The following is a 26,340-nucleotide window of genomic DNA, read 5'->3' as shown; positions in this document are numbered from 1 at the left end:
CCCCCTCCCTGATCGTCTCCCCCTCCCCGATCGTCTCCCCCCTCCCCGATCGTCTCCCCCCTCCCCGATCTTCTCCCCCCTCCCCAACCGTCTCCCCCTCCCCGATGGTCTCCCCCCTCCCCGATCGTCTCCTCCTCCCCGATGGTCTCCCCCCTCCCCGATCGTCTCCTCCTCCCCGATGGTCTCCCCCCTCCCCGATCGTCTCCTCCTCCCCGATGGTCTCCCCCCTCCCCGATCGTCTCCCCCCTCCCCGATCTTCTCCCCCCTCCCCGACCGTCTCCCCCTCCCCGATGGTCTCCCCCCTCCCCGATCGTCTCCTCCTCCCCGATGGTCTCCCCCCTCCCCGATCGTCTCCTCCTCCCCGATGGTCTCCCCCCTCCCCGATCGTCTCCCCCCTCCCCGATCGTCTCCCCCCTCCCCGATCGTCTCCCCCCTCCCCGATCTTCTCCCCCCTCCCCGACCGTCTCCCCCTCCCCGATGGTCTCCCCCCTCCCCGATCGTCTCCTCCTCCCCGATCGTCTCCCCCCTCCCCGATCGTCTCCCCCCTCCCCGATCTTCTCCCCCCTCCCCGACCGTCTCCCCCTCCCCGATGGTCTCCCCCCTCCCCGATCGTCTCCTCCTCCCCGATGGTCTCCCCTCTCCCCGACCGTCTCCCCCCTCCCCGATCGTCTCCTCCTCCCCGATGGTCTCCCCCCTCCCCGATCGTCTCCCCCTCCCCGATGGTCTCCCCCCTCCCCGATCGTCTCCCCTCCCCGATCGTCTCCCCCTCCCCGGTGGTCTCCCCCCTCCCCGATCGTCTCCCCCCTCCCCGATGGTCTCCCCCCTCCCCGATCGTCTCCTCCTCCCCGATGGTCTCCCCCCTCCCCGATGGTCTCCCCCCTCCCCGATCGTCTCCCCCTCCCCGGTGGTCTCCCCCCTACCGCCCCCCCCGCCCCCCCCCCCGATTTACCCCAGGGCCGCGGTGCAGGGCGAGGTTCTTTAGGCCCCGAAAGGCGGCTGCGTTGGTGCCCGCAGCTTGCCTGATTTACTCTGATGTGGTCCTGGGACAAGTTTAGTTTGATCTTCGGGCCTCTCCGTTCTGGGGTACCGTCACTGCGCGGTCAGGGGCGCTAAGAAATTTAGGCCCCATTGAATCCCGCATGTAACAGGCCGGTTTATTTAATTCACCTCCTTTCCTCCCCTGCCCCTTCAATCCCTCCGAGCTGTTTTCTAAATTCTACCCCTTCGGATCCGTCACAAAAGACGGAGGCTGAAAATTCCTGGGGTGGGGGGGCCCTCTGCTCCCGCCCAAGGCAAGATCTTGGGGTCGAGGTCAAGGTCAAAGGGTCGAGGTCATTCCATAGCCGGCATGGGCCGCATCAGTAGGTGTGGGGGGGTCTCCTCACCTCGCCTAGATCTATCCCTTTAAGATGGGCAAAACCCTCCCTTCGGCCCAGGTGAGGTGAAGAAAAGTTTTGCTTCGAGACCTTCAGCTCCCGCTGTAGACGCTCCCTCCCGACTGGTCTAAACATGGCAGGATCCCCGTCCATATTCTGGCCCCCTTCCCCCCGCTCAGTGCGGTCTCTTTGACCCCACGGATTTTGGAGGCGAAGTCTCCACCCAGTGAAACCGACAAATCACCTCAGGTCTCCCTCCCCACTCCCCAAAGAATGGGGTCCCACCTCACCTCTCTGTGGGGCCGAGATGGTTGAAGCCACTGCCGCCAATGGTGGGTGGAAAGGAATTCGGGGATGCGCAAGAGGTCAGAGTCAGAGGAACGGAGAGTTCGGGGGGGTGGGGTTTGTAGGGCTGGAGGAGGTTGCAGAAATCGGGAGGCCATGGAGGGATTTGAACACAAGAATGAGAATTTTAAATTTCAGGTGTTTGGGAGACCGGAAGCCAATGAAAGATTCAAACACGGAGTTGTGGGATAGATGGGCACGGATTTGGGAGGCGAGAACATGTCCAAGGTCTTTAGAGAGGAAAAAGAGGGGGGAGATGGCAAGACGGTTTGCAAGGACAGAGGGGTCAAAGGTGGGCTTTTTTGAGGAGGGGGCTGTTGATGGCAGATTTGAAGGGGAGGGGGACAGTACCTGAGGAGAGGGAACCGTTAACAATATCAGTTAACATGGGGGCCAGGAAGGGAAGTTGGGTGGTCAGCAGTTTGGTGGGAATCGGGTTGAGGGAGCAGGAGGTGGGTCTCATTCATGAGATGAGCTCAGAGAGGGCATGAGGGGAGATAAGAGAGAAAGTAGAGAAAGAGATACAGGTTCAGCACTCGGACTGTGGAGGGGAGAATGTGGAGAGGTTTGGTGACCGAGTTTAAGTTTGGATGTAGTGATCGTTACTGGAGTTAGTGATTGAAGCAGAGACCGGGGATCAAGGGATACGGAACAGGGCGGGTGCATGGGCTTAGGGTACTGCTCGTGTGGAGGACAAACCCCAGCACAGGCTGGATGGGCTGACTGGCCTGTTCCTGTGTAATAATTTCTTTGTAATTCTATATAATCCGGGGAACTGCAATTTCCCACTGGCATTCTTCAATCAGCCGTTCTCTAAGTGGTGTTAATGCTTTGTTTACAGGATGCAGAGGAGAGTTACTATTATGAATATCCTTATTATGAAGAATTCCCAGACGATTACAATGAAGCACCCACTGAAAAAATACCAGAATACGGAGAGCAAATCACGGGTCCAATCACTGCAGTGCCTGATCAACTGGTAAACGGGAGAGTGGGCACTGGGAGAGTGGGGCAATGGGAGAGTGGGGCAATGGGGAACTGGGAGAGTGGGCACTGGGAGAGTGGGAACTGGGAGAGTGGGGCTCTGGGAGAGTGGGGCTCTGGGAGAGTGGGGCTCTGGGAGAGTGGGGCACTGGGAGAGTGGGGCACTGGGAGAGTGGGGCACTGGGAGAGCAGGGCACTGGGAGAATGGGGCAATGGGAGAATGGGGTAATGGGAGAGTGGGGCACTGGGAGAGTGGGGTACTGGGAGAGTGGGGCAATGGGAGAATGGGGCACTGGGAGAATGGGGCACTGGGAGAGTGGGGCACTGGGAGAGTGGGGCAATGGGAGAATGGGGTAATGGGAGAGTGGGGCACTGGGAGAGTGGGGCAATGGGAGAATGGGGTAATGGGAGAGTGGGGCACTGGGAGAGTGGGGTACTGGGAGAGTGGGGCAATGGGAGAATGGGGCACTGGGAGAGTGGGGCACTGGGAGAGTGGGGCAATGGGAGAATGGGGTAATGGGAGAGTGGGGCACTGGGAGAGTGGGGCAATGGGAGAGTGGGGCAATGGGAGAATGGGGTAATGGGAGAGTGGGGCACTGGGAGAGTGGGGCAATGGGAGAATGGGGCAATGGGAGAATGGGGCAATGGGAGAGTGGGGCACTGGGAGAGTGGGGCACTGGGAGAGTGGGGCAATGGGAGAATGGGGTAATGGGAGAGTGGGGCACTGGGAGAGTGGGGCAATGGGAGAATGGGGCACTGGGAGAGTGGGGCAATGAAGCAGTGGGCAATGGGATACTGGGGCATTGGAGTAATGAGATAGTGGGGCACTGGGAGAGTGGGGCATTGGAGTAATGAGATAGTGGGGCACTGGGAGAGTGGGGCATTGGGAGAGTGGGCACTGGGATAGTGGGGCACTGGGATAGTGGGGCATTGGGAGAGTGGGGCATTGGGAGAGTGGGCACTGGGATAGTGGGGCACTGGGATAGTGGGGCAACTAGGACAGTAGGGCACTGGGAGAGTGGGGCACTGGGATAGTGGGGCACTGGGATAGTGGGGCAACTGGGACAGTGGGGCACTGGGAGAGTGGGGCACTGGGAGAGTGGGGCAATGAAGCAGTGGGCAATGGGATACTGGGGCATTGGAGTAATGAGATAGTAGGGCACTGGGAGAGTGGGGCATTGGAGTAATGGGATAGTGGGGCACTGGGAGAGTGGGGCATTGGGCGAGTGGGGCATTGGGAGAGTGGGGCAATGGGGTAATGGGAGAGTGGGGCAATGGGAGAGTGGGGCAATGGGGTAATGGGATAGTGGGCCACTGGGAGAGTGGGGCAATGGGAGAGTGGGGCATTGGGAGAGTGGGGCAATGGGGTAATGGGAGAGTGGGGCATTGGGAGAGTGGGGCAATGGGGTAATGGGAGAGTGGGGCAATGGGAGAGTGGGGCAATGGGGCAATGGAAGAGTGGGGCAATGGGAGAATGGGGCATTGGGTGAGTGGGGCATTGGGAGAGTGGGGCATTGGGAGAGTGGGGCAATGGGGTAATGGGAGAGTGGGGCAATGGGAGAGTGGGGCAATGGGAGAGTGGGGCAATGGGAGAGTGGGGCACTGGGAGAGTGGGGCACTGGGAGAGTGGGGCAATGGGAGAGTGGGGCAATGGGAGAGTGGGGCACTGGGAGAGTGGGGCAATGGGAGAGTGGGGCACTGGGAGAGTGGGGCAATGGGAGAGTGGGGCAATGGGAGAGTGGGGCAATGGGAGAATGGGGCACTGGGAGAGTGGAGCAATGGGAGAATGGGGCACTGGGAGAGTGGGGCACTGGGAGAGTGGGGCAATGGGGTAATGGGATAGCGGGGCATTGTGAGAGTGGGGCACTGGGAGAGGGGGGCAATGGGAGAGTGGGAACTGGGAGAGTGGGCACTGGGAGAGTGGGGCAATGGGAGAGTGGGGCACTGGGAGAGTGGGGCACTGGGAGAGTGGGGCACTGGGAGAGTGGGGCACTGGGAGAGTGGGGCACTGGGAGAGTGGGGCACTGGGAGAGTGGGGCAATGAAGCAGTGGGCAATGGGTCAATGGACTACTTGGGATAATGGAACAGAGTGACAATAGAGTAATGCTGATGGAATTCATGAGGCTCCAATAATGCCTCTACATCCTGTTGATTTAGGAGAGCCAAACTGAAGGGGAGGAAGATGTGTTTGCGGAGACCATCGTTACCATACCAGAAACTTCAACCACAGACTATCCGACCATGCACACGGACTATTACGACAACTACGGATATGAAGATTATTACACAGAAACAAAAATCACAAATGACACAACGGACAAAGAGGATGGCTTTATAACTTCAGGATTAGAATTCGATAACCAGGTAATAAATGATTGGAGTTATTCCTCCAGTTGTGTGAGTCCACAGGCATGGTCCTGTGTGGAGTGTGTGGCCCACTCTTGTTTCATTGATTCCTGGTTCCCTCCCCACCTCTCCTGGAGATGCTGATTATTCCTGGGGTATGGATTCCATTGACACCACCCCCCACTCTGATAGCTTACCCGTCAGTCTAAACACTGATGTTGGCTGGCTATTCATCTGTGGAGGCTTCACAGTCGAGCCTGATCACCAACACATAGCAGGAGTCACTGGATAATGAGCAGGAGCAGAAGCATGGCTCCTCTCCCCCCCCACCGGCTCCTCTCCCCCCCCACCGGCTCCTCTCCCCACCACCGGCTCCTCTCCCCCCCCACCGGCTCCTCTCCCCCCCACCGGCTCCTCTCCCCCCCACCGGCTCCTCTCCCCCCCACCGGCTCCTCTCCCCCCCCACCGGCTCCTCTCCCTGTGTTGACTCAGGACAGATCAAGAATGGAACCTGGACTGTGTAGTCTGTAAAACTCAATGCTTCACCCATCACCCACTGAGCAGTGAGAGACTCTTGTCTGTCTGCTTATGTACATGTCGTCTGTGCGTATGTGAGTGTGTCTCTGTGTTTCTTCATGTGTATGTATTGACAGGTTGTAGAACAGGTATTAAGTGGTTATGGTGGGGTAGTGGTTATGTTATTGGATTAGTAATCCAGCGGCCTGGACCAATTATCCAGAGGATCGTGAGTTCAAATCCCACTGTGGGTAATTTGAATTCAGTTTTAAATATCTGGAAATAAAAATCTGGTCTCAGTAAAAGTGACTGTGAAACTGTCGGATTGTCGTAAAAACCCAACTGGTTCACTGATGTCCTTTAAGGAAGGAAACCTGCCGTCCTTACCCGGTTTGGGCCTATAGGTGACTCCAGTCCCACACCAACGTGGTGGGCTGAGCAAGTCCCTCAAACTGCTCTGAACTCCCTCCCTAACAGCACTGTGGGAGAACCTTCACCACACGGACTGCAGCAGTTCAAGAAGGCGACTCACCGCCTCGAGACAAGGACTTGGGTTTTAAATACCTGGACCCTTCTTTGATTATAGCTTCCAAGAGGTGGAAATTGGACCTCATTACCGACATAAAACAGGCACAACATATTACTCGAAATCCCACACTTTAAACAAAGCAACACTAAACGTGCATCTTTCTTTTACCCTGCGCTGCAAAAACAGACCCAAACTGTCGAGGGAGAGGTATTTCACTACAACGAGACCGTAATAGAAGAAAATCCTGAGCACACAATCGAGATTGTTGAGGAAACAATACCTGGACAAGGGGCAACAAATGAAGACTCGTTCTTTGAAGAAAAGATCACTGAAGAAAATCCCAACTACTTTGATGAGTATGAAGTTTATTACGATTATGAAGACAAGGTGACTGAGTCTGAGCTGGGGCCAGGCTCGCCCGCCATCACCGGGACAGACTATGGGAGGGTAAGGTGTTCCTGGAGTTCATGGCTTTTGCTTTTAATGGCAAATCTTTTTTGGTTCTTTCTAGTTCCTCCCAGACTCCAAATCTCCCGTCCCCTGCGCTCTTCCTCCTCCCTGTATTCTCACTGCGCTCAAATCAAACTCACCACACCGTTTAACTCCCCCTCTCCCAGAACTTCAGATCAGACACTCCCTCACCTCTCCCAATCTATAGGCTTTTAAACTCAAGGTCGGTATCTACTAACCACAACTGGTTAATTGGTGATCACACACACCTGAAACATACACAGAACATGTGGTCAAATGTGCCTGAAACATACACAGACCATGTGGTCAGACATGTCTGAAACATACACTGACCATGTGGTCACACATGCCTGAAACATACACAGAACATGTGGTCACACACACCTGAAACATACACAGAACATGTGGTCACACATGCCTGAAACATACACAGACCATGTGGTCACACAGGCCTGAAACATACACAGAACATGTGGTCACGCATGCCTGAAACATACACAGAACATATGGTCACACACGCCTGAAACATACACAGAACATGTGGTCACACAAGCCTGAAACATACACAGACCATGTGGACACACATGCCTGAAAAATACACACACCATATGGTCACACATGCCTGTAACATACACATAACATGTCACACATGCCTGAAACATACACAGAACATGTGGTCACACATGCCTGAAACATACACAGAGCATGTGGTCACACATGCATGAAACAGACACAGAACATGTGGTCACACATGCCTGAAACATACACAGAACATGTGGTCACACATGCCTGAAACAGACACAGAACACGTGGTCACACATGTCTGAAACATGATGTGGAGATGCCGGTGATGGACTGATGTAGAGGGAGCTTTACTCTGTATCTAACCCTGTACCTGCCCTGGGAGTGTTTGATGGGACAGTGTAGAGGGAGCTTTACTCTGTATCTAACCCTGTACCTGCCCTGGGAGTGTTTGATGGGACAGTGTAGAGGGAGCTTTACTCTGTATCTAACCCTGTACCTGCCCTGGGAGTGTTTGATGGGACAGTGTAGAGGGAGCTTTACTCTGTATCTAACCCTGTACCTGCCCTGGGAGTGTTTGATGGGACAGTGTAGAGGGAGCTTTACTCTGTATCTAACCCTGTACCTGCCCTGGGAGTGTTTGATGGGACAGTGTAGAGGGAGCTTTACTCTGTATCTAACCCTGTACCTGCCCTGGGAGTGTTTGATGGGACAGTGTTCCTTTCATTGATATCCATCCCCTAATTCATTTACCTGCTTGAATTGAAAGTTAAAGTTTGTTCATTCGATTAAAATGTTCTTATTCTCTTTCCAATTTTTAGACCAATGGTGTGAGGGGTGAGAAGGGTCAGAAGGGCGAGCCAGCAATCATTGAACCTGTGAGTCCAGAGTCCAGCCTTGAGCTGACCAGCAATCATGCCTGGTGTTTGTGGGTGGGGTTCGAGGGGTTACATGTGTCGTTCTCTGAGAAGCTCCCGCATGAGGGGTGGAAGTTATATTACAGTTTATATAAACCTCTGGTGGACCACATCTGGAGAGAGAGAGTTCAGTTCTGGGCCCCGCCCCTCAGGAAGGATATATTGGCCTTGGAGGGGGGGCAGCGCAGATTCACCAGAATGATACCAGGGCTTAAAGGGTTAAATTACGAGGACAGGTTGCACAGACTGGGCTTGTATTCCCTCGAGTGTAGAAGATTAAGGGGTGATCTAATCGAGGTGTTTAAGATGATTAAAGGATTTGATAGGGTCGATAGAGAGAAACTATTTCCTCTGGTGGGGGGAGTCCAGAACAAGGGGGCAGAACCTTAAAATTAGAGCCAGGCCGTTCAGGGGTGATGTCAGGAAGCACTTCATCACACAAAGGGGAGTGGAAATCTGGAACTCTCTCCCCCCAAAAAGCTGTTGAGGCTGAGGGTCAATTGGAGCTTTGAAAACTGAGATTGATCGATTTTTATTGGGTGAGGGCATTAAGGATTACAGAACCAAGGCAGGTAAATGGAGTTAAGATACAGATCAGCCATAATCTAATTGAATGGTGGAAGAGGCTCGAGGGGCTGAATGGCCTCCTCCTGTTCCAACTATCCTATGTATCCCTACTCTTTAACCCCCTCGCCCTGACAATGCCAAACAGAGCCATGCCACTCTCACCCTCTGACCAGTGGCACCGACATTGCTGCTTCCACAAACCTTGGGGTTAATTCCCGTCTCGTCTCCTTTTGTGCCCATGCTTTGCCCCTCCCCCGCTGATAGCCCCCTCCCATTCAAACCCCAGCAGGAGGGCTTAATATCTGGGCTCCCTCCCCCCCCCGGCCCCCCAAGGCAGTCAGCTCCCAAAACAGGCTGGGATCTAAGATTGTGTGGAGAATGAACGGGAGATCTTGACAGGGTTTCGCTGTGTGTAACTCTGCTCAGAACGAAGCCTTCTCCAGCCAGACATGGGAAAATCTGTCTTGCTAAATCTATTGATAAGAAAGTTTGTCTTTTTTATGAGATAACCAGTGCTCGCTTTCTCCAAAAGGGTAAAATGTCCTTTACGTGCGGGATATTTAAAGGGTGAAGTTTACGATTCTGATCTCCCTGAGCTAAGCTTTGTGTTTCGGGAGTTCTGAAAGGAAACTCAATCATTCCCGACTCAGGGAGTGACGGATTTTCAGCCCAATTAAATTGTGCGGGCTACAGATTGGGCACTCGACCCTCTGTGCCTGAATTCCCGATGGGCACGCCTATCGTGTGAAGCTTCACGCTGAGAGTCCCAGCCGTGACGTTCGCTCTGCCCATCACCCCAGCCCGCACCCTGGTGTCAAAACTTCAGAACTTACTCGGTAAAACGTCCATCTTGTTCCCACAAGTTCGGACCATCTCCGAAGCTGCAATATTCTCACAACGAGCATGCCGTTTATTTATATTATCATCCAACTAGACTCTGCCTCTGGCAGCATTCGCTGGAAACAGTCCTGGGAACAGTTTACAGCAGGAGTGGGATTTTATCGGTCATTGTCTTCGAGGTTACAATGAGATTGTTCTCCGAGATTCCCTTTCTTACAAAGTCCACTTAGTTTCTGATTTTCATTCACCTGCTGTTCGATTGTAACAAAGAAACAGGAGGAGGCCATTCAGCCCCTCGAGCCTGTTCCGCCATTCAATTAGATCATGGTTGATCTGTATCTTAACTCCATTTACCCGCCTTGGTTCCGTGTCCCTTAATCCCCTCACCCAACAAAAATCTATTGGTCTCAGTTTTAAAAGCTCCAATTGACCCCCAGCCCCGACAGCTTTTTGGGGGAGAGAGTTCCAGATTTCCACTCCCCTTTGTGTGAAGAAATGCTTCCTGACATCACCCCTGATATCAGTAGAGATACAGTCAGTAACACAGGGCGCTGGGGGAGAGGGGTTACTGAGTGACAGTGTGAGGGAGAGGGATTAACATCAGTAGAGATACAGTCAGTAACACAGGGCGCTGGGGGAGAGGGGTTACTGAGTGACAGTGTGAGGGAGAGGGATTAACATCAGTAGAGATACAGTCAGTAACACAGGGCGCTGGGGGGAGAGGGGTTACTGAGTGACAGTGTGAGGGAGAGGGATTAACATCAGTAGAGATACAGTCAGTAACACAGGGCGCTGGGGGAGAGGGGTTACTGAGTGACAGTGTGAGGGAGAGGGATTAACATCAGTAGAGATACAGTCAGTAACACAGGGCGCTGGGGGAGAGGGGTTACTGAGAGAGAGTGTGAGGGAGAGGGATTAACATCAGATCTCTCTCTCTCCTGTGTATATTCTGTCCCATATTTCCTTCTCCTGTGTACAATCTGCCCCGTATCTCTCTCTCCCCCGTGTACAATCTGTGCCCTATCTCTCTCCCCCTTGTACAATCTGCTCCGTATCTCTGTCCCCCGTGTACAATCCGTGCCGTATCTTTCTCCCGTGTACAATCTGTGCCCTCTCTCTCCCCCCCGTGTACAATCTGTGCACTCTCTCTCTCCCCCGTGTACAATCTGTGCCTTATCTCTCTCCCCCGTGTACAATCCGTGCCGTATCTCTCCCCCGTGTACAATCTGTGCCCTCTCTCTCTCCCCCGTGTACAATCTGTGCACTCTCTCTCTCCCCCGTGTACAATCTGTGCCTTATCTCTCTCCCCCGTGTACAATCTGTGCCTTATCTCTCTCCCCCGTGTACAATCTGTGCCTTATCTCTCTCCCCCGTGTACAGTCTGTCCAATATCTCTCTCCCCCGTGTACAATCTGCTCCGTATCTCTCCCCCGTGTACAATCTGTGCCGTATCTCTCTCCCCCGTGTACAATTTGTGCTGTATCTCTCCCCCGTGTACAGTCTGTCCAATATCTCTCTCCCCCGTGTACAATCTGCTCCGTATCTCTCCCCCATGTACAATCTGTGCCGTATCTCTCCCCCATGTACAATCTGTGCCGTATCTCTCTCCCCCGTGTACAATCTGTGCCGTATCTCTCTCCCCCGTGTACAATCTGTGCCGTATCTCTCTCCCCTGTGTGCAACCTGTGCCGTATCTCTCTCCCCCGTGTACAATCTGTGCCGTATCTCTCCCTTGTGTACAATCTGCTCCGTATCTCTCTCCCCCGTGTACAATCTGTGCCGTATCTCTCTCCCCCGTGTACAATCTGTGCCGTATCTCTCTCCCCTGTGTGCAACCTGTGCCGTATCTCTCTCCCCCGTGTACAATCTGTGCCGTATCTCTCTCCCCTGTGTGCAATCTGTGCCGTATCTCTCTCCCCCGTGTACAATCTGTGCCGTATCTCTCTCCCCCATGTACAATCTGTGCCGTATCTCTCCCCCGTGTACAATCTGTGCCGTATCTCCCCCCATGTACAATCTGTGCCGTATCTCTCTCCCGTGTACAATCTGTGCCGTATCGCTCTCTCCCTCGTGTACAATCTGTGCCATATCTCTCTCTCCCGTGTACAATCTGTGCCGTATCTCTCTCTCCCGTGTACAATCTGTGCCGTATCTCTCTCCCCCGTGTACAATCTGTCCCATATCTCTCTCTCCCGTGTACAATCTGTGCCGTATCTCTCTCTCCCGTGTACAATCTGTGCCGTATCTCTCTCCCCTGTGTACAATCTGTGCCGTATCTCTCTCCCCCGTGTACAATCTGTGCCGTATCTCTCTCCCCCGTGTACAATCTGTGCCGTATCTCTCCCCTGTGTACAATCTGTGCCGTATCTCTCCCCATGTACAATCTGTGCCGTATCTCTCTCCCCCGTGTACAATCTGTGCCGTATCTCTCTCCCCTTGTACAATCTGTGCCGTATCTCTCCCCCGTGTACAATCTGTGCCCTATCTCTCTCTCCCCGTGTACAATCTGTGCCGTATCTCTCTCCCCGTGTACAATCTGTGCCGTATCTCTCTCTCCCCGTGTACAATCTGTGCCGTATCTCTCTCCCCGTGTACAATCTGTGCCGTATCTCTCTCCCCCGTGTACAATCTGTGCCGTATCTCTCTCTCCCGTGTACAATCTGTGCCGTATCTCTCTCTCCCGTGTACAATCTGTGCCGTATCTCTCTCCCCCGTGTACAATCTGTGCCGTATCTCTCCCCCGTTCACAATCTGTGCCGTATCTCTCCCCCATGTACAATCTGTGCCCTATCTCTCTCCCCCATGTACAATCTGTGCCGTATCTCTCCCCCGTTCACAATCTGTGCCGTATCTCTCTCCCCCGTGTACAATCTGTGCCGTATCTCTCCCCCATGTACAATCTGTGCCGTATCTCTCTCCCCCGTGTACAATCTAAGAACATAAGAACATAAGAAATTGGAGCAGGAGTAGGCCAATCGGCCCCTCGAGCCTGCTCCGCCATTCAATAAGATCATGGCTGATCTGATCCCAACCACAAATCTAAAGAACACAAGAAGTCGGAGCAGGACCCGGCCACATAGCCCCTGGGCCCTCTCCGCCACCCACAGGGCATTGACCGATCCGAACTCAGCTTCATGTCCAATTTCCTGCCCGCTCCCCATAACCCCTAATTCCCTTTACTTCTAGGAAACTGTCTATTTCTGTTTTAAATTTATTTCATGATGTAGCTTCCACAGCTTCCTGGGGCAGCAAATTCCACAGACCTACCACCCTCTGAGTGAAGAAGTTTCTCCTCATCTCAGTTTTGAAAGAGCAGCCCCTTATTCTAAGATTATGCCCCCTAGTTCTAGTTTCACCCATCTTTGGGAACATCCTTACTGCATCCACCCGATCAAGACCCTTCACAATCTTATATGTTTCAATAAGATCGCCTCTCATTCTTCTGAACTCCAATGAGTAGAGTCCCAATCTACTCAACCTCTCCTCATATGTCCGCCCCCTCATCCCCGGGATTAACCGAGTGAACCTTCTTTGTACTGCCTCGAGAGCAAGTATGTCTTTTCTTAAGTATGGACACCAAAACTGTATGCAGTATTCCAGGTGCGGTCTCACCAATACCTTATATAACTGCAGCAATACCTCCTTGTTTTTATATTCTATCCCCCTAGCAATAAAAGCCAACATTCCGTTGGCTTTCTTGATCACCTGCTGCACCTGCATACCAACTTTTTGATTTTCTTGCACTAGGACCCCCAGATCCCTTTGTACTGCAGTACTTTCCAGTCTCTCGCCATTAAGAAAATAACTTGCTCTCTGATTTTTCCTGCCAAAGTGCATAACCTCACATTTTCCAATATTATATTGCATCTGCCAAATCTCCGCCCACTCACCCAGCCTGTCTATATCCCCTTGCAGGTTTTTTATGTCCTCCTCACTCTCTACTTTCCCTCCCATCTTTGTATCATCTGCAAATTTTGATATGTTGCACTCGGTCCCCTCCTCCAAATCGTTAATATAGATTGTAAAGAGTTGGGGACCCAGCACCGACCCCTGTGGAACACCACTGGCTACTGGTTGCCAGTCCGAAAATGAACCATTTATCCCAACTCTCTGCTTCCTGTTCGATAACCAATCCTCCACCCATGCCAGAATATTACCCCCAATCCCGTGATTTTTTATCTTAAGTAATAATCTTTTATGTGGCACCTTGTCGAATGCCTTCTGGAAGTCTAAATACACTACGTCCACTGGTTCCCCTTTATCCACCCTATACGTTATATCCTCGAAGAACTCAAGCAAATTTGTCAGACATGACTTCCCCTTCATAAAGCCATGCTGACTTTGTCCTATTAAATTATGCTTATCTAAATGTTCCGTTACTGTCTCCTTAATAATAGACTCCAAAATTTTACCCACCACAGATGTTAAGCTAACTGGCCTATAATTTCCAGCCTTCTGCCTACTACCCTTTTTAAATAACGGTGTTACATTAGCAGTTTTCCAATCTGCCGGGACCTCTCCTGAGTCCAGGGAATTTTGGAAAACTATCACCAAAGCATCCACAATCCCTACTGCCACTTCCCTCAAGACCCTAGGATGGAAGCCATCAGGTCCAGGGGATTTATCCGCCTTGAGTCCCATTATTTTACTGAGTACCATCTCCTGAGTGATTTTAATCGTATTTAGCTCCTCCCCCCCGAGAGTCCCCTGTTTGTCCAGTGTTGGGATATTCTTAGTGTCCTCTACTGTAAAGACTGAAACAAAATATTTGTTCAGCATTTTTGCCATCTCCATGTTTCCCACCATTAATTTCCCGGTCTCATCCCCTAAGGGACCTATGTTTGCCTTAGCCACCCTTTTTCTTTTTATATAACTATAGAAACTCTTGCTATCTGTTTTTATATTTTTTGCTAATTTCTTTTCATAATCTAACTTCCCTTTCTTAATCAACCCTTTAGTTACTTTTTGCTGTCTTTTGAAGAATTCCCAATCTTCTATCCTCCCACTAAGTTTGGCTACCTTATATGTCCTTGTTTTTAGTCGGATACTATCCTTGATTTCTTTACTTAGCCACGGATGGCTGTCATTTCTTTTACACCCTTTTTTCCTCAGTGGAATATATTTATTTTGAAAGTTGTAAAATAACTCCCAAAATGAACACGACTGCTCATGTACCGTCTTACCCTTTGATCTGTGCCGTATCTCTCTCCCCTGTGTACAATCTGTGCCGTATCTCTCCCCCATGTACAATCTGTGCCGTATCTCTCTCCCCCATGTACAATCTGTGCCCTATCTCTCTCCCCCGTTCACAATCTGTGCCGTATCTCTCCCCCATGTACAATCTGTGCCGTATCTCTCCCCATGTACAATCTGTGCCGTATCTCTCCCCGTGTACAATCTGTGCCGTATCTCTCCCGTGTACAATCTGTGCCGTATCTCTCCCCCGTGTACAATCTGTGCCGTATCTCTCTCCCGTGTACAATCTGTGCCGTATCTCTCTCCCCTTGTACAATCTGTGCCGTATCTCTCCCCCGTGTACAATCTGTGCCGTATCTCTCTCTCCCGTGTACAATCTGTGCCGTATCTCTCTCTCCCCGTGTACAATCTGTGCCGTATCTCTCGCCCCGTGTACAATCTGTGCCGTATCTCTCTCCCCCGTGTACAATCTGTGCCGTATCTCTCCCCCGTTCACAATCTGTGCCGTATCTCTCTCCCCCATGTACAATCTGTCCCGTATCTCTCCCCCTTGTACAATCTGTGCCGTATCTCTCTCCCCCGTGTACAATCTGTGCCGTATCTCTCCCCCGTGTACAATCCGTGCCGTATCTCTCTCTCCCCCGTGTACAATCTGTGCCGTATCTCTCTCCCCCGTGTACAATCTGTGCCGTATCTCTCCCCCGTGTACAATCCGTGCCGTATCGCTCTCCCACGTGTACAATCCGTGCCGTATCTCTCTGCCCCGTGTATAATCCCTGCCGTATCTCTCTCCCCCGTGTACAATCTGTGCCGTATCTCTCTCTCCCCCGTGTACAATCTGTGCCGTATCTCTCCCCTGTGTACAATCTGTGCCGTATCTCTCTCTCCCGTGTACAATCTGTGCCGTATCTCTCCCCCGTGTACAATCTGTGCCGTATCTCTCTCCCCTGTGTACAATCTGTGCCGTATCTCTCTCCCCGTGTACAATCTGTTCCGTATCTCTCTCCTGTGTACAATCTGTGCCGTATCTCTCTCCCCCGTGAACAATCTGTGCCGTATCTCTCTCTCCCCTGTGTACAATCTGTGCCGTATCTCTCTCTCCCGTGTACAATCTGTGCCGTATCTCTCTCCCCTGTGTACAATCTGTGCCGTATCTCTCCCCATGTACAATCTGTGCCGTATCTCTCTCCCCGTGTACAATCTGTGCCGTATCTCTCCCCCGTGTACAATCTGTGCAGTATCTCTCTCCCCGTGTACAATCTGTGCCGTATCTCTCTCCCCGTGTACAATCTGTGCCGTATCTCTCCCCCGTGTACAATCTGTGCCGTATCTCTCTCCCCGTGTACAATCTGTGCCGTATCTCTCCCCCGTGTACAATCTGTGCCGTATCTCTCTCCCCGCGTACAATCTGTGCCGTATCTCTCTCCCCGTGTACAATCTGTGCCGTATCTCTCCCCCGTGTACAATCTGTGCCGTATCTCTCTCCCCGCGTACAATCTGTGCCGTATCTCTCTCCCCGTGTACAATCTGTGCCGTATCTCTCCCCCGTGTACAATCTGTGCCGTATCTCTCCCCCATGTACAATCTGTGCCGTATCTCTCCCCCATGTACAATTTGTGCCGTATCTCTCCCCCATGTACAATCTGTGCCGTATCTCTCCCCCATATACAATCTGTGCCGTATCTCTCTCTCCCCCATGTACAATCTGTGCCGTATCTCTCCCCCATGTACAATCTGTGCCGTATCTCTCCCCGTGTACAATCTGTGCCGTATCTCTCTCCCGTGTACAATCTGTACCGTATCTCTCTCCCCCGTGTACAATCTGTGCCGTATCTCTCCCCCGTGTACAATCTGTGCCGTATCTCTCTCCCGTGTACAATCTGTGCCGTATCTCTCTCCCCCGTGTACAATCTGTGCCGTATCTCTCTCCCCTTGTACAATCTGTGCCGTATCTCTCCCCCGTGTACAATCTGTGCCGTATCTCTCCCCGTGTACAATCTGTTCCGTATCTCTCTCTCCCGTGTACAATCTGTGCCGTATCTCTCCCCCATGTACAATCTGTGCCGTATCTCTCTCCCCCGTGTACAATCTGTGCCGTATCTCTCTCCCCCGTGTACATTCTGTGCCGTATCTCTCCCCCATGTACAATCTGTGCCGTATCTCTCCCCTGTGTACAATCTGTGCCGTATCTCTCTCCCCCGTGTACAATCTGTGCCGTATCTCTCTCCCCCGTGTACAATCTGTGCCGTATCTCTCTCCCGTGTACAATCTGTGCCGTATCTCTCTCCCCTTGTACAATCTGTGCCGTATCTCTCCCCCGTGTACAATCTGTGCCGTATCTCTCTCTCCCCGTGCACAATCTGTGCCGTATCTCTCTCTCCCGTGTACAATCTGTGCCGTATCTCTCTCTCCCCGGGTACAATCTGTGCCGTATCTCTCTCCCCGTGTACAATCTGTGCCGTATCTTTCTCCCCCGTGTACAATCTGTGCCGTATCTCTCTCTCCCGTGTACAATCTGTGCCGTATCTCTCTCCCCCGTGTACAATCTGTGCCGTATCTCTCCCCCGTTCACAATCTGTGCCGTATCTCTCTCCCCCGTGTACAATCTGTGCCGTATCTCTCTCCCCCGTGTACAATCTGTGCCGTATCTCTCCCCCGTTCACAATCTGTGCCGTATCTCTCTCCCCCGTGTACAATCTGTGCCGTATCTCTCTCCCCATGTACAATCTGTGCCGTATCTCTCTCCCCCGTGTACAATCTGTGCCATATCTCTCTCTCCCGTGTACAATCTGTGCCGTATCTCTCTCCCGTGTACAATCTGTGCCGTATCTCTCTCCCCCGTGTACAATCTGTGCCGTATCTCTCCCCCGTTCACAATCTGTGCCGTATCTCTCTCCCCCGTGTACAATCTGTGCCGTATCTCTCCCCGTGTACAATCTGTGCCGTATCTCTCTCCCGTGTACAATCTGTGCCGTATCTCTCTCCCCCCGTGTACAATCTGTGCCGTATCTCTCCCCCGTGTACAATCTGTGCCGTATCTCTCCCCGTGTACAATCTGTGCCGTATCTCTCTCCCGTGTACAATCTGTGCCGTATCTCTCTCCCCCGTGTACAATCTGTGCCGTATCTCTCTCCCTTTGTACAATCTGTGCCGTATCTCTCCCCCGTGTACAATCTGTGCCGTATCTCTCCCCTGTGTACAATCTGTGCCGTATCTCTCCCCATGTACAATCTGTGCCGTATCTCTCTCCCCCGTGTACAATCTGTGCCGTATCTCTCTCCCGTGTACAATCTGTGCCGTATCTCTCTCCCCTTGTACAATCTGTGCCGTATCTCTCCCCCGTGTACAATCTGTGCCGTATCTCTCTCTCCCCGTGTACAATCTGTGCCGTATCTCTCTCTCCCGTGTACAATCTGTGCCGTATCTCTCTCTCCCCGTGTACAATCTGTGCCGTATCTCTCTCCCCGTGTACAATCTGTGCCGTATCTCTCTCCCCCGTGTACAATCTGTGCCGTATCTCTCTCTCCCGTGTACAATCTGTGCCGTATCTCGCTACCCCCGTGTACAATCTGTGCCGTATCTCTCCCCCGTTCACAATCTGTGCCGTATCTCTCTCCCCCGTGTACAATCTGTGCCGTATCTCTCCCCCGTTCACAATCTGTGCCGTATCTCTCTCCCCCGTGTACAATCTGTGCCGTATCTCTCTCCCCGTGTACAATCTGTGCCGTATCTCTCTCCCCCGTGTACAATCTGTGCCATATCTCTCTCTCCCGTGTACAATCTGTGCCGTATCTCTCTCTCCCGTGTACAATCTGTGCCGTATCTCTCTCCCCCGTGTACAATCTGTGCCGTATCTCTCCCCCGTTCACAATCTGTGCCGTATCTCTCTCCCCCGTGTACAATCTGTGCCGTATCTCTCCCCCGTGTACAATCTGTGCCGTATCTCTCTCTCCCGTGTACAATCTGTGCCGGATCTCTCTCTCCCCCGTTCACAATCTGTGCCGTATCTCTCTCCCCCATGTACAATCTGTGCCGTATCTCTCTCCCCCGTGTACAATCTGTGCCGTACCTCTCTCCCCCGTTCACAATCTGTGCCGTATCTCACCCCCTTGTACAATCTGTGCCGTATCTCTCTCCCCTGTGTACAATCTGTGCCGTATCTCTCCCCATGTACAATCTGTGCCGTATCTCTCTCCCCCGTGTACAATCTGTGCCGTATCTCTCTCCCCCGTGTACAATCTGTGCCGTATCTCTCTCCCCCGTGTACAATCTGTGCCGTATCTCTCTCCCCTTGTACAATCTGTGCCGTATCTCTCCCCCGTGTACAATCTGTGCCGTATCTCTCTCTCCCCGTGTACAATCTGTGCCGTATCTCTCCCCCGTGTATAATCTGTGCCGTATCTCTCTCTCCCCGTGTACAATCTGTGCCGTATCTCTCTCCCCGTGTACAATCTGTGCCGTATCTCTCTCCCCCGTGTACAATCTGTGCCGTATCTCTCTCTCCCGTGTACAATCTGTGCCGTATCTCTCTCTCCCGTGTACAATCTGTGCCGTATCTCTCCCCCGTTCACAATCTGTGCCGTATCTCTCTCCCCCGTGTACAATCTGTGCCGTATCTCTCCCTGTTCACAATCTGTGCCGTATCTCTCTCCCCCGTTCACAATCTGTGCCGTATCTCTCTCCCCCATGTACAATCTGTCCCGTATCTCTCCCCCGTGTACAATCTGTGCCGTATCTCTCTCCGCCGTGTACAATCCGTGCCGTATCTCTCCCCCGTGTACAATCCGTGCCGTATCTCCCCCGTGTACAATCTGTGCCGTATCTCTCCCCCGTGTACAATCCGTGCCGTATCTCTCTCTCCCCCATGTACAATCTGTCCCGTATCTCTCCCCCGTGTACAATCTGTGCCGTATCTCTCCCCCGTGTACAATCCGTGCCGTATCTCTCCCCCGTGTACAATCTGTGCCGTATCTCTCCCCCGTGTACAATCCGTGCCGTATCTCCCCCGTGTACAATCTGTGCCGTATCTCTCCCCCGTGTACAATCCGTGCCGTATCTCTCTCTCCCCCATGTACAATCTGTCCCGTATCTCTCCCCCGTGTACAATCTGTGCCGTATCTCTCCCCCGTGTACAATCCGTGCCGTATCTCTCCCCCGTGTACAATCTGTGCCGTATCTCTCCCCCGTGTACAATCTGTGCCGTATCTCTCTCTCCCCCATGTACAATCTGTCCCGTATCTCTCCCCCGTGTACAATCTGTGCCGTATCTCTCTCCCCCGTGTACAATCTGTGCCGTATCTCTCCCCCGTGTACAATCTGTGCCGTATCTCTCCCCCGTGTACAATCTATGCCGTATCTCTCCCCCGTGTACAATCTGTGCCGTATCTCTCCCCCGTGTACAATCCGTGCCGTATCTCTCTCTCCCCCATGTACAATCTGTGCCGGATCTCTCTCCCCCATGTACAATCTGTGCCGTATCTCTCTCCCCCGTGTACAATCTGTGCCGTATCTCTCCCCCGTGTACAATCCGTGCCGTATCTCTCCCCCATGTACAATCCGTGCCGTATCTCTCCCCCGTGTACAATCTGTGCCGTATCTCTCCCCCGTGTACAATCTGTGCCGTATCTCTCTCTCCCCCATGTACAATCTGTCCGGTATCTCTCCCCCGTGTACAATCTGTGCCGTATCTCTCTCCCCCGTGTACAATCTGTGCCGTATCTCTCCCCCGTGTACAATCTGTGCCGTATCTCTCCCCCGTGTACAATCTGTGCCGTATCTCTCCCCCGTGTACAATCTGTGCCGTATCTCTCCCCCGTGTACAATCCGTGCCGTATCTCTCTCTCCCCCATGTACAATCTGTGCCGTATCTCTCTCCCCCATGTACAATCTGTGCCGTATCTCTCTCCCCCGTGTACAATCTGTGCCGTATCTCTCCCCCGTGTACAATCCGTGCCGTATCTCTCCCCCATGTACAATCCGTGCCGTATCTCTCTCCCCCATGTACAATCTGTGCCGTATCTCTCCCCCATGTACAATCCGTGCCGTATCTCTCTCCCCCATGTACAATCTGTGCCGTATCTCTCTCCCCCGTGTACAATCTGTGCCGTATCTCTCTCCCCTTGTACAATCTGTGCCGTATCTCTCCCCCGTGTACAATCTGTGCCGTATCTCTCTCTCCCCGTGTACAATCTGTGCCGTATCTCTCCCCCGTGTATAATCTGTGCCGTATCTCTCTCTCCCCGTGTACAATCTGTGCCGTATCTCTCTCTCCCGTGTACAATCTGTGCCGTATCTCTCTCTCCCCGTGTACAATCTGTGCCGTATCTCTCTCCCCGTGTACAATCTGTGCCGTATCACTCTCCCCCGTGTACAATCTGTGCCGTATCTCTCTCTCCCGTGTACAATCTGTGCCGTATCTCTCTCTCCCGTGTACAATCTGTGCCGTATCTCTCCCCCGTTCACAATCTGTGCCGTATCTCTCTCCCCCGTGTACAATCTGTGCCGTATCTCTCCCCCGTTCACAATCTGTGCCGTATCTCTCTCCCCCGTTCACAATCTGTGCCGTATCTCTCTCCCCCATGTACAATCTGTCCCGTATCTCTCCCCCGTGTACAATCTGTGCCGTATCTCTCTCTCCCCCATGTACAATCTGTCCCGTATCTCTCCCCCGTGTACAATCTGTGCCGTATCTCTCCCCCGTGTACAATCTGTGCCGTATCTCTCCCCCGTGTACAATCTGTGCCGTATCTCTCCCCCGTGTACAATCTGTGCCGTATCTCTCCCCCGTGTACAATCCGTGCCGTATCTCTCTCTCCCCCATGTACAATCTGTGCCGTATCTCTCTCCCCCATGTACAATCTGTGCCGTATCTCTCTCCCCCGTGTACAATCTGTGCCGTATCTCTCCCCCGTGTACAATCCGTGCCGTATCTCTCCCCCATGTACAATCCGTGCCGTATCTCTCTCCCCCATGTACAATCTGTGCCGTATCTCTCCCCCATGTACAATCCGTGCCGTATCTCTCTCCCCCATGTACAATCTGTGCCGTATCTCTCTCCCCCGTGTACAATCTGTGCCGTATCTCTCTCCCCCATGTACAATCTGTGCCGTATCTCTCCCCCATGTACAATCTGTGCCCTCTTTCTCTCCCCTGTGTACAATCCGTGCCGTATCTCTCCCCCATGTACAATCCGTGCCGTATCTCTCCCCCATGTACAATCTGTGCCGTATCTCTCTCCCCCGTGTACAATCTGTGCCGTATCTCTCTCTCCCGTGTACAATCTGTGCCGTATCTCTCCCCCGTTCACAATCTGTGCCGTATCTCTCTCCCCCGTGTACAATCTGTGCCGTATCTCTCCCCCGTTCACAATCTGTGCCGTATCTCTCTCCCCCGTTCACAATCTGTGCCGTATCTCTCTCCCCCATGTACAATCTGTCCCGTATCTCTCCCCCGTGTACAATCTGTGCCGTATCTCTCTCCCCCGTGTACAATCCGTGCCGTATCTCTCCCCCGTGTACAATCCGTGCCGTATCTCCCCCGTGTACAATCTGTGCCGTATCTCTCCCCCGTGTACAATCCGTGCCGTATCTCTCTCTCCCCCATGTACAATCTGTCCCGTATCTCTCCCCCGTGTACAATCTGTGCCGTATCTCTCCCCCGTGTACAATCCGTGCCGTATCTCTCCCCCGTGTACAATCTGTGCCGTATCTCTCCCCCGTGTACAATCTGTGCCGTATCTCTCTCTCCCCCATGTACAATCTGTCCCGTATCTCTCCCCCGTGTACAATCTGTGCCGTATCTCTCCCCCGTGTACAATCCGTGCCGTATCTCTCCCCCGTGTACAATCTGTGCCGTATCTCTCCCCCGTGTACAATCTGTGCCGTATCTCTCTCTCCCCCATGTACAATCTGTCCCGTATCTCTCCCCCGTGTACAATCTGTGCCGTATCTCTCTCCCCCGTGTACAATCTGTGCCGTATCTCTCCCCCGTGTACAATCTGTGCCGTATCTCTCCCCCGTGTACAATCTGTGCCGTATCTCTCCCCCGTGTACAATCCGTGTCGTATCTCTCTCTCCCCCCATGTACAATCTGTGCCGTATCTCTCTCCCCCATGTACAATCTGTGCCGTATCTCTCTCCCCCGTGTACAATCTGTGCCGTATCTCTCCCCCATGTACAATCCGTGCCGTCTCTCTCTCCCCCATGTACAATCTGTGCCGTATCTCTCCCCCATGTACAATCCGTGCCGTATCTCTCTCCCCCATGTACAATCTGTGCCGTATCTCTCTCCCCCGTGTACAATCTGTGCCGTATCTCTCTCCCCCATGTACAATCTGTGCCGTATCTCTCCCCCATGTACAATCTGTGCCCTCTCTCTCTCCCCTGTGTACAATCCGTGCCGTATCTCTCCACCATGTACAATCCGTGCCGTATCTCTCCCCCATGTACAATCTGTGCCGTATCTCTCTCCCCCGTGCACAATCTGTGCCGTATCTCTCTCTCCCCCGTGTACAATCTGTGCCGTATCTCTCTCCCCCGTGTACAATCCGTGCCGTATCTCTCCCCCGTGTACAATCTGTGCCGTATCTCTCCCCCGTGTACAATCTGTGCCGTATCTCTCTCTCCCCCATGTACAATCTGTCCCGTATCTCTCCCCCGTGTACAATCTGTGCCGTATCTCTCCCCCGTGTACAATCCGTGCCGTATCTCTCCCCCGTGTACAATCTGTGCCGTATCTCTCCCCCGTGTACAATCTGTGCCGTATCTCTCTCTCCCCCATGTACAATCTGTCCCGTATCTCTCCCCCGTGTACAATCTGTGCCGTATCTCTCTCCCCCGTGTACAATCTGTGCCGTATCTCTCCCCAGTGTACAATCTGTGCCGTATCTCTCCCCCGTGTACAATCTGTGCCGTATCTCTCCCCCGTGTACAATCCGTGCCGTATCTCTCTCTCCCCCATGTACAATCTGTGCCGTATCTCTCTCCCCCATGTACAATCTGTGCCGTATCTCTCTCCCCCGTGTACAATCTGTGCCGTATCTCTCCCCCATGTACAATCCGTGCCGTATCTCTCTCCCCCATGTACAATCTGTGCCGTATCTCTCCCCCATGTACAATCCGTGCCGTATCTCTCTCCCCCATGTACAATCTGTGCCGTATCTCTCTCCCCCGTGTACAATCTGTGCCGTATCTCTCTCCCCCCATGTACAATCTGTGCCGTATCTCTCCCCCATGTACAATCTGTGCCCTCTCTCTCTCCCCTGTGTACAATCCGTGCCGTATCTCTCCCCCATGTACAATCCGTGCCGTATCTCTCCCCCATGTACAATCTGTGCCGTATCTCTCTCCCCCGTGTACAATCTGTGCCGTATCTCTCTCTCCCCCGTGTACAATCTGTGCCGTATCTCTCTCCCCCCATGTACAATCTGTGCCGTATCTCTCTCCCCCGTGTACAATCCGTGCCGTATCTCTCCCCCATGTACAATCTGTGCCGTATCTCTCTCCCCTGTGTACAATCCGTGCCGTATCTCTCCCCCATGTACAATCTGTGCCGTATCTCTCTCCCCTGTGTACAATCTGTGCCGTATCTCTCTCCCCTGTGTACAATCTGTGCCATATCTCTCCCCCGTGTACAATCCGTGCCGTATCGCTCTCCCACGTGTACAATCCATGCCGTATCTCTCTCCCCCGTGTATAATCCCTGCCGTATCTCTCTCCCCCGTGTACAATCTGTGCCGTATCTCCCTCTCCCCTGTGTACAATCTGTGCCATATCTCTCTCCCCCGTGTAATATCTGTGCCGTATCTCTCTCCCATGTACACTCTGCCCCTCTCCTCCCTCTCCCGTGTACACTCTGCCCCTCTCCTCCCTCTCCCGTGTACACTCTGCCCCTCTCCTCCCTCTCCCGTGTACACTCTGTCCCTCTCCTCCCTCTCCTGTGTACACTCTGCCCCTCTCTTCCCTCCCCCGTGTGCACTCTGCCCCTCTCCTCCCTCCCCCGTGTACACTCTGCCCCTCTCCTCCCTCTCCCGTGTACACTCTGCCCCTCTCCCACTTTCCCCGTGTACACTCTGCCCCTCTCCTCCCTCCCCCGTGTACACTCTGCCCCTCTCCTCCCTCCCCCGTGTACACTCTGCCCCTCTCCTCCCTCCCCCGTGTACACTCTGCCCCTCTCCTCCCTCTCCCGTGTACACTCTGCCCCTCTCTTCCCTCCCCCGTGTGCACTCTGCCCCTCTCCTCCCCTCCCCCGTGTACACTCTGCCCCTCTCCTCCCTCCCCCGTGTACACTCTGCCCCTCTCCTCCCTCTCCCGTGTACACTCTGCCCCTCTCCTCCCTCCCCCGTGTACACTCTGCCCCTCTCCTCCCTCCCCCGTGTACACTCTGCCCCTCTCCTCCCTCCCCCGTGTACACTCTGCCCCTCTCCTCCCTCTCCCGTGTACACTCTGCCCCTCTCTTCCCTCCCCCGTGTGCACTCTGCCCCTCTCCTCCCTCCCCCGTGTACACTCTGCCCCTCTCCTCCCTACCCCGTGTACACTCTGCCCCTCTCCTCCCTCCCCCGTGTACACTCTGCCCCTCTCCTCCCTACCCCGTGTACACTCTGCCCCTCTCCTCCCTCTCCCCTGTACACTCTGCCCCTCTCCTCCCTCCCCCGTGTACACTCTGCCCCTCTCCTCCCTCTCCCGTGTACACTCTGCCCCTCTCTTCCCTCCCCCGTGTGCACTCTGCCCCTCTCCTCCCTCCCCCGTGTACACTCTGCCCCTCTCCTCCCTACCCCGTGTACACTCTGCCCCTCTCCTCCCTCCCCCGTGTACACTCTGCCCCTCTCCTCCCTACCCCGTGTACACTCTGCCCCTCTCCTCCCTCTCCCCTGTACACTCTGCCCCTCTCCTCCCTACCCCGTGTACACTCTGCCCCTCTCCTCCCTCCCCCGTGTACACTCTGCCCCTCTCCTCCCTCCCCCGTGTACACTCTGCCCCTCTCCTCCCTCCCCCGTGTACACTCTGCCCCTCTCCCACTCTCCCGTGTACACTCTGTGCTGGCGCGCTGTATATTTATGAATCTGACTTCCATTATCTGGTCTAAAGTCCGGGTGCTGATATTAATTGTGTTTTTCCTTCAATCTCCAGGGGATGCTGATCGAAGGCCCCCCCTGGCTCTGAGGGCCCACCTGTGAGTCACATGTTCCTAAACCCTAAGGGCACATTTGGTTTTTGTGTTTTTCTGAATATTTTAATGACTGCTGTTATTTTTCAATTGCTAACACGCGCAGCCTTCTGATTTGTGAAATGAGAATGTTTAAATTGTGGCCGGCGTTAATAACTGAAGCAAATCTCCCTCCTCCACCTCCCGTGCTTTGGGCCGATATTTACTGGCGATTGTTTGAGCTCCGTCAGTCTTTTATTTTCCTTTCTGTTACTGTTTCCAGGGTAGACCTGGACATTCTGGCCCTCTTGGACCCCCAGGCCCAGTCGGTGATCCAGGATCGAGGGTGAGTCGCACTGTTTTCGGACTGTCTGATGCAGCTTCACATGTGCTCCTGGGAGGGGAGCAATTAATCTGTGGGAACGTTTCCAAACTCCTGAAGTAATTAAACTGATTGCAAGTTTCAGCCTGTTCTGACTGGGAGCAAAGATAAAGGATTTGGGGAAAACTGCCAGAGCCTGAAAACAGCCCAGATATATCGTAACTAAGACACACACCGGAACTTAAACGTCAGGACAAAACTGTTTA

The 26,340-nt window shown here is 53.3% G+C and overlaps 1 protein-coding gene across 1 annotated transcript in view; it reads left to right on the top strand.

Moving 5' to 3' along the window:
* LOC137300359 (collagen alpha-1(V) chain-like) overlaps positions 1 to 26,340 on the top strand; it is a 199,044-nt gene that overhangs the window by 168,918 nt on the left and 3,786 nt on the right. The window contains 7 exon segments of the mRNA XM_067969443.1: positions 2,563 to 2,700; positions 4,864 to 5,070; positions 6,284 to 6,544; positions 7,912 to 7,968; positions 25,737 to 25,754; positions 25,756 to 25,779; positions 26,036 to 26,098. Of these exon segments, the coding sequence (XP_067825544.1) occupies positions 2,563 to 2,700; positions 4,864 to 5,070; positions 6,284 to 6,544; positions 7,912 to 7,968; positions 25,737 to 25,754; positions 25,756 to 25,779; positions 26,036 to 26,098 (768 nt within the window).

The sequence above is a fragment of the Heptranchias perlo genome, chromosome 31 (assembly GCF_035084215.1).
Source record: "Heptranchias perlo isolate sHepPer1 chromosome 31, sHepPer1.hap1, whole genome shotgun sequence".
NCBI classification, from domain to species: Eukaryota; Metazoa; Chordata; class Chondrichthyes; order Hexanchiformes; family Hexanchidae; genus Heptranchias; species Heptranchias perlo.
Note: the sequence above shows the minus strand (reverse complement) of the source record. Positions and strands in the feature narration are given on the sequence as shown.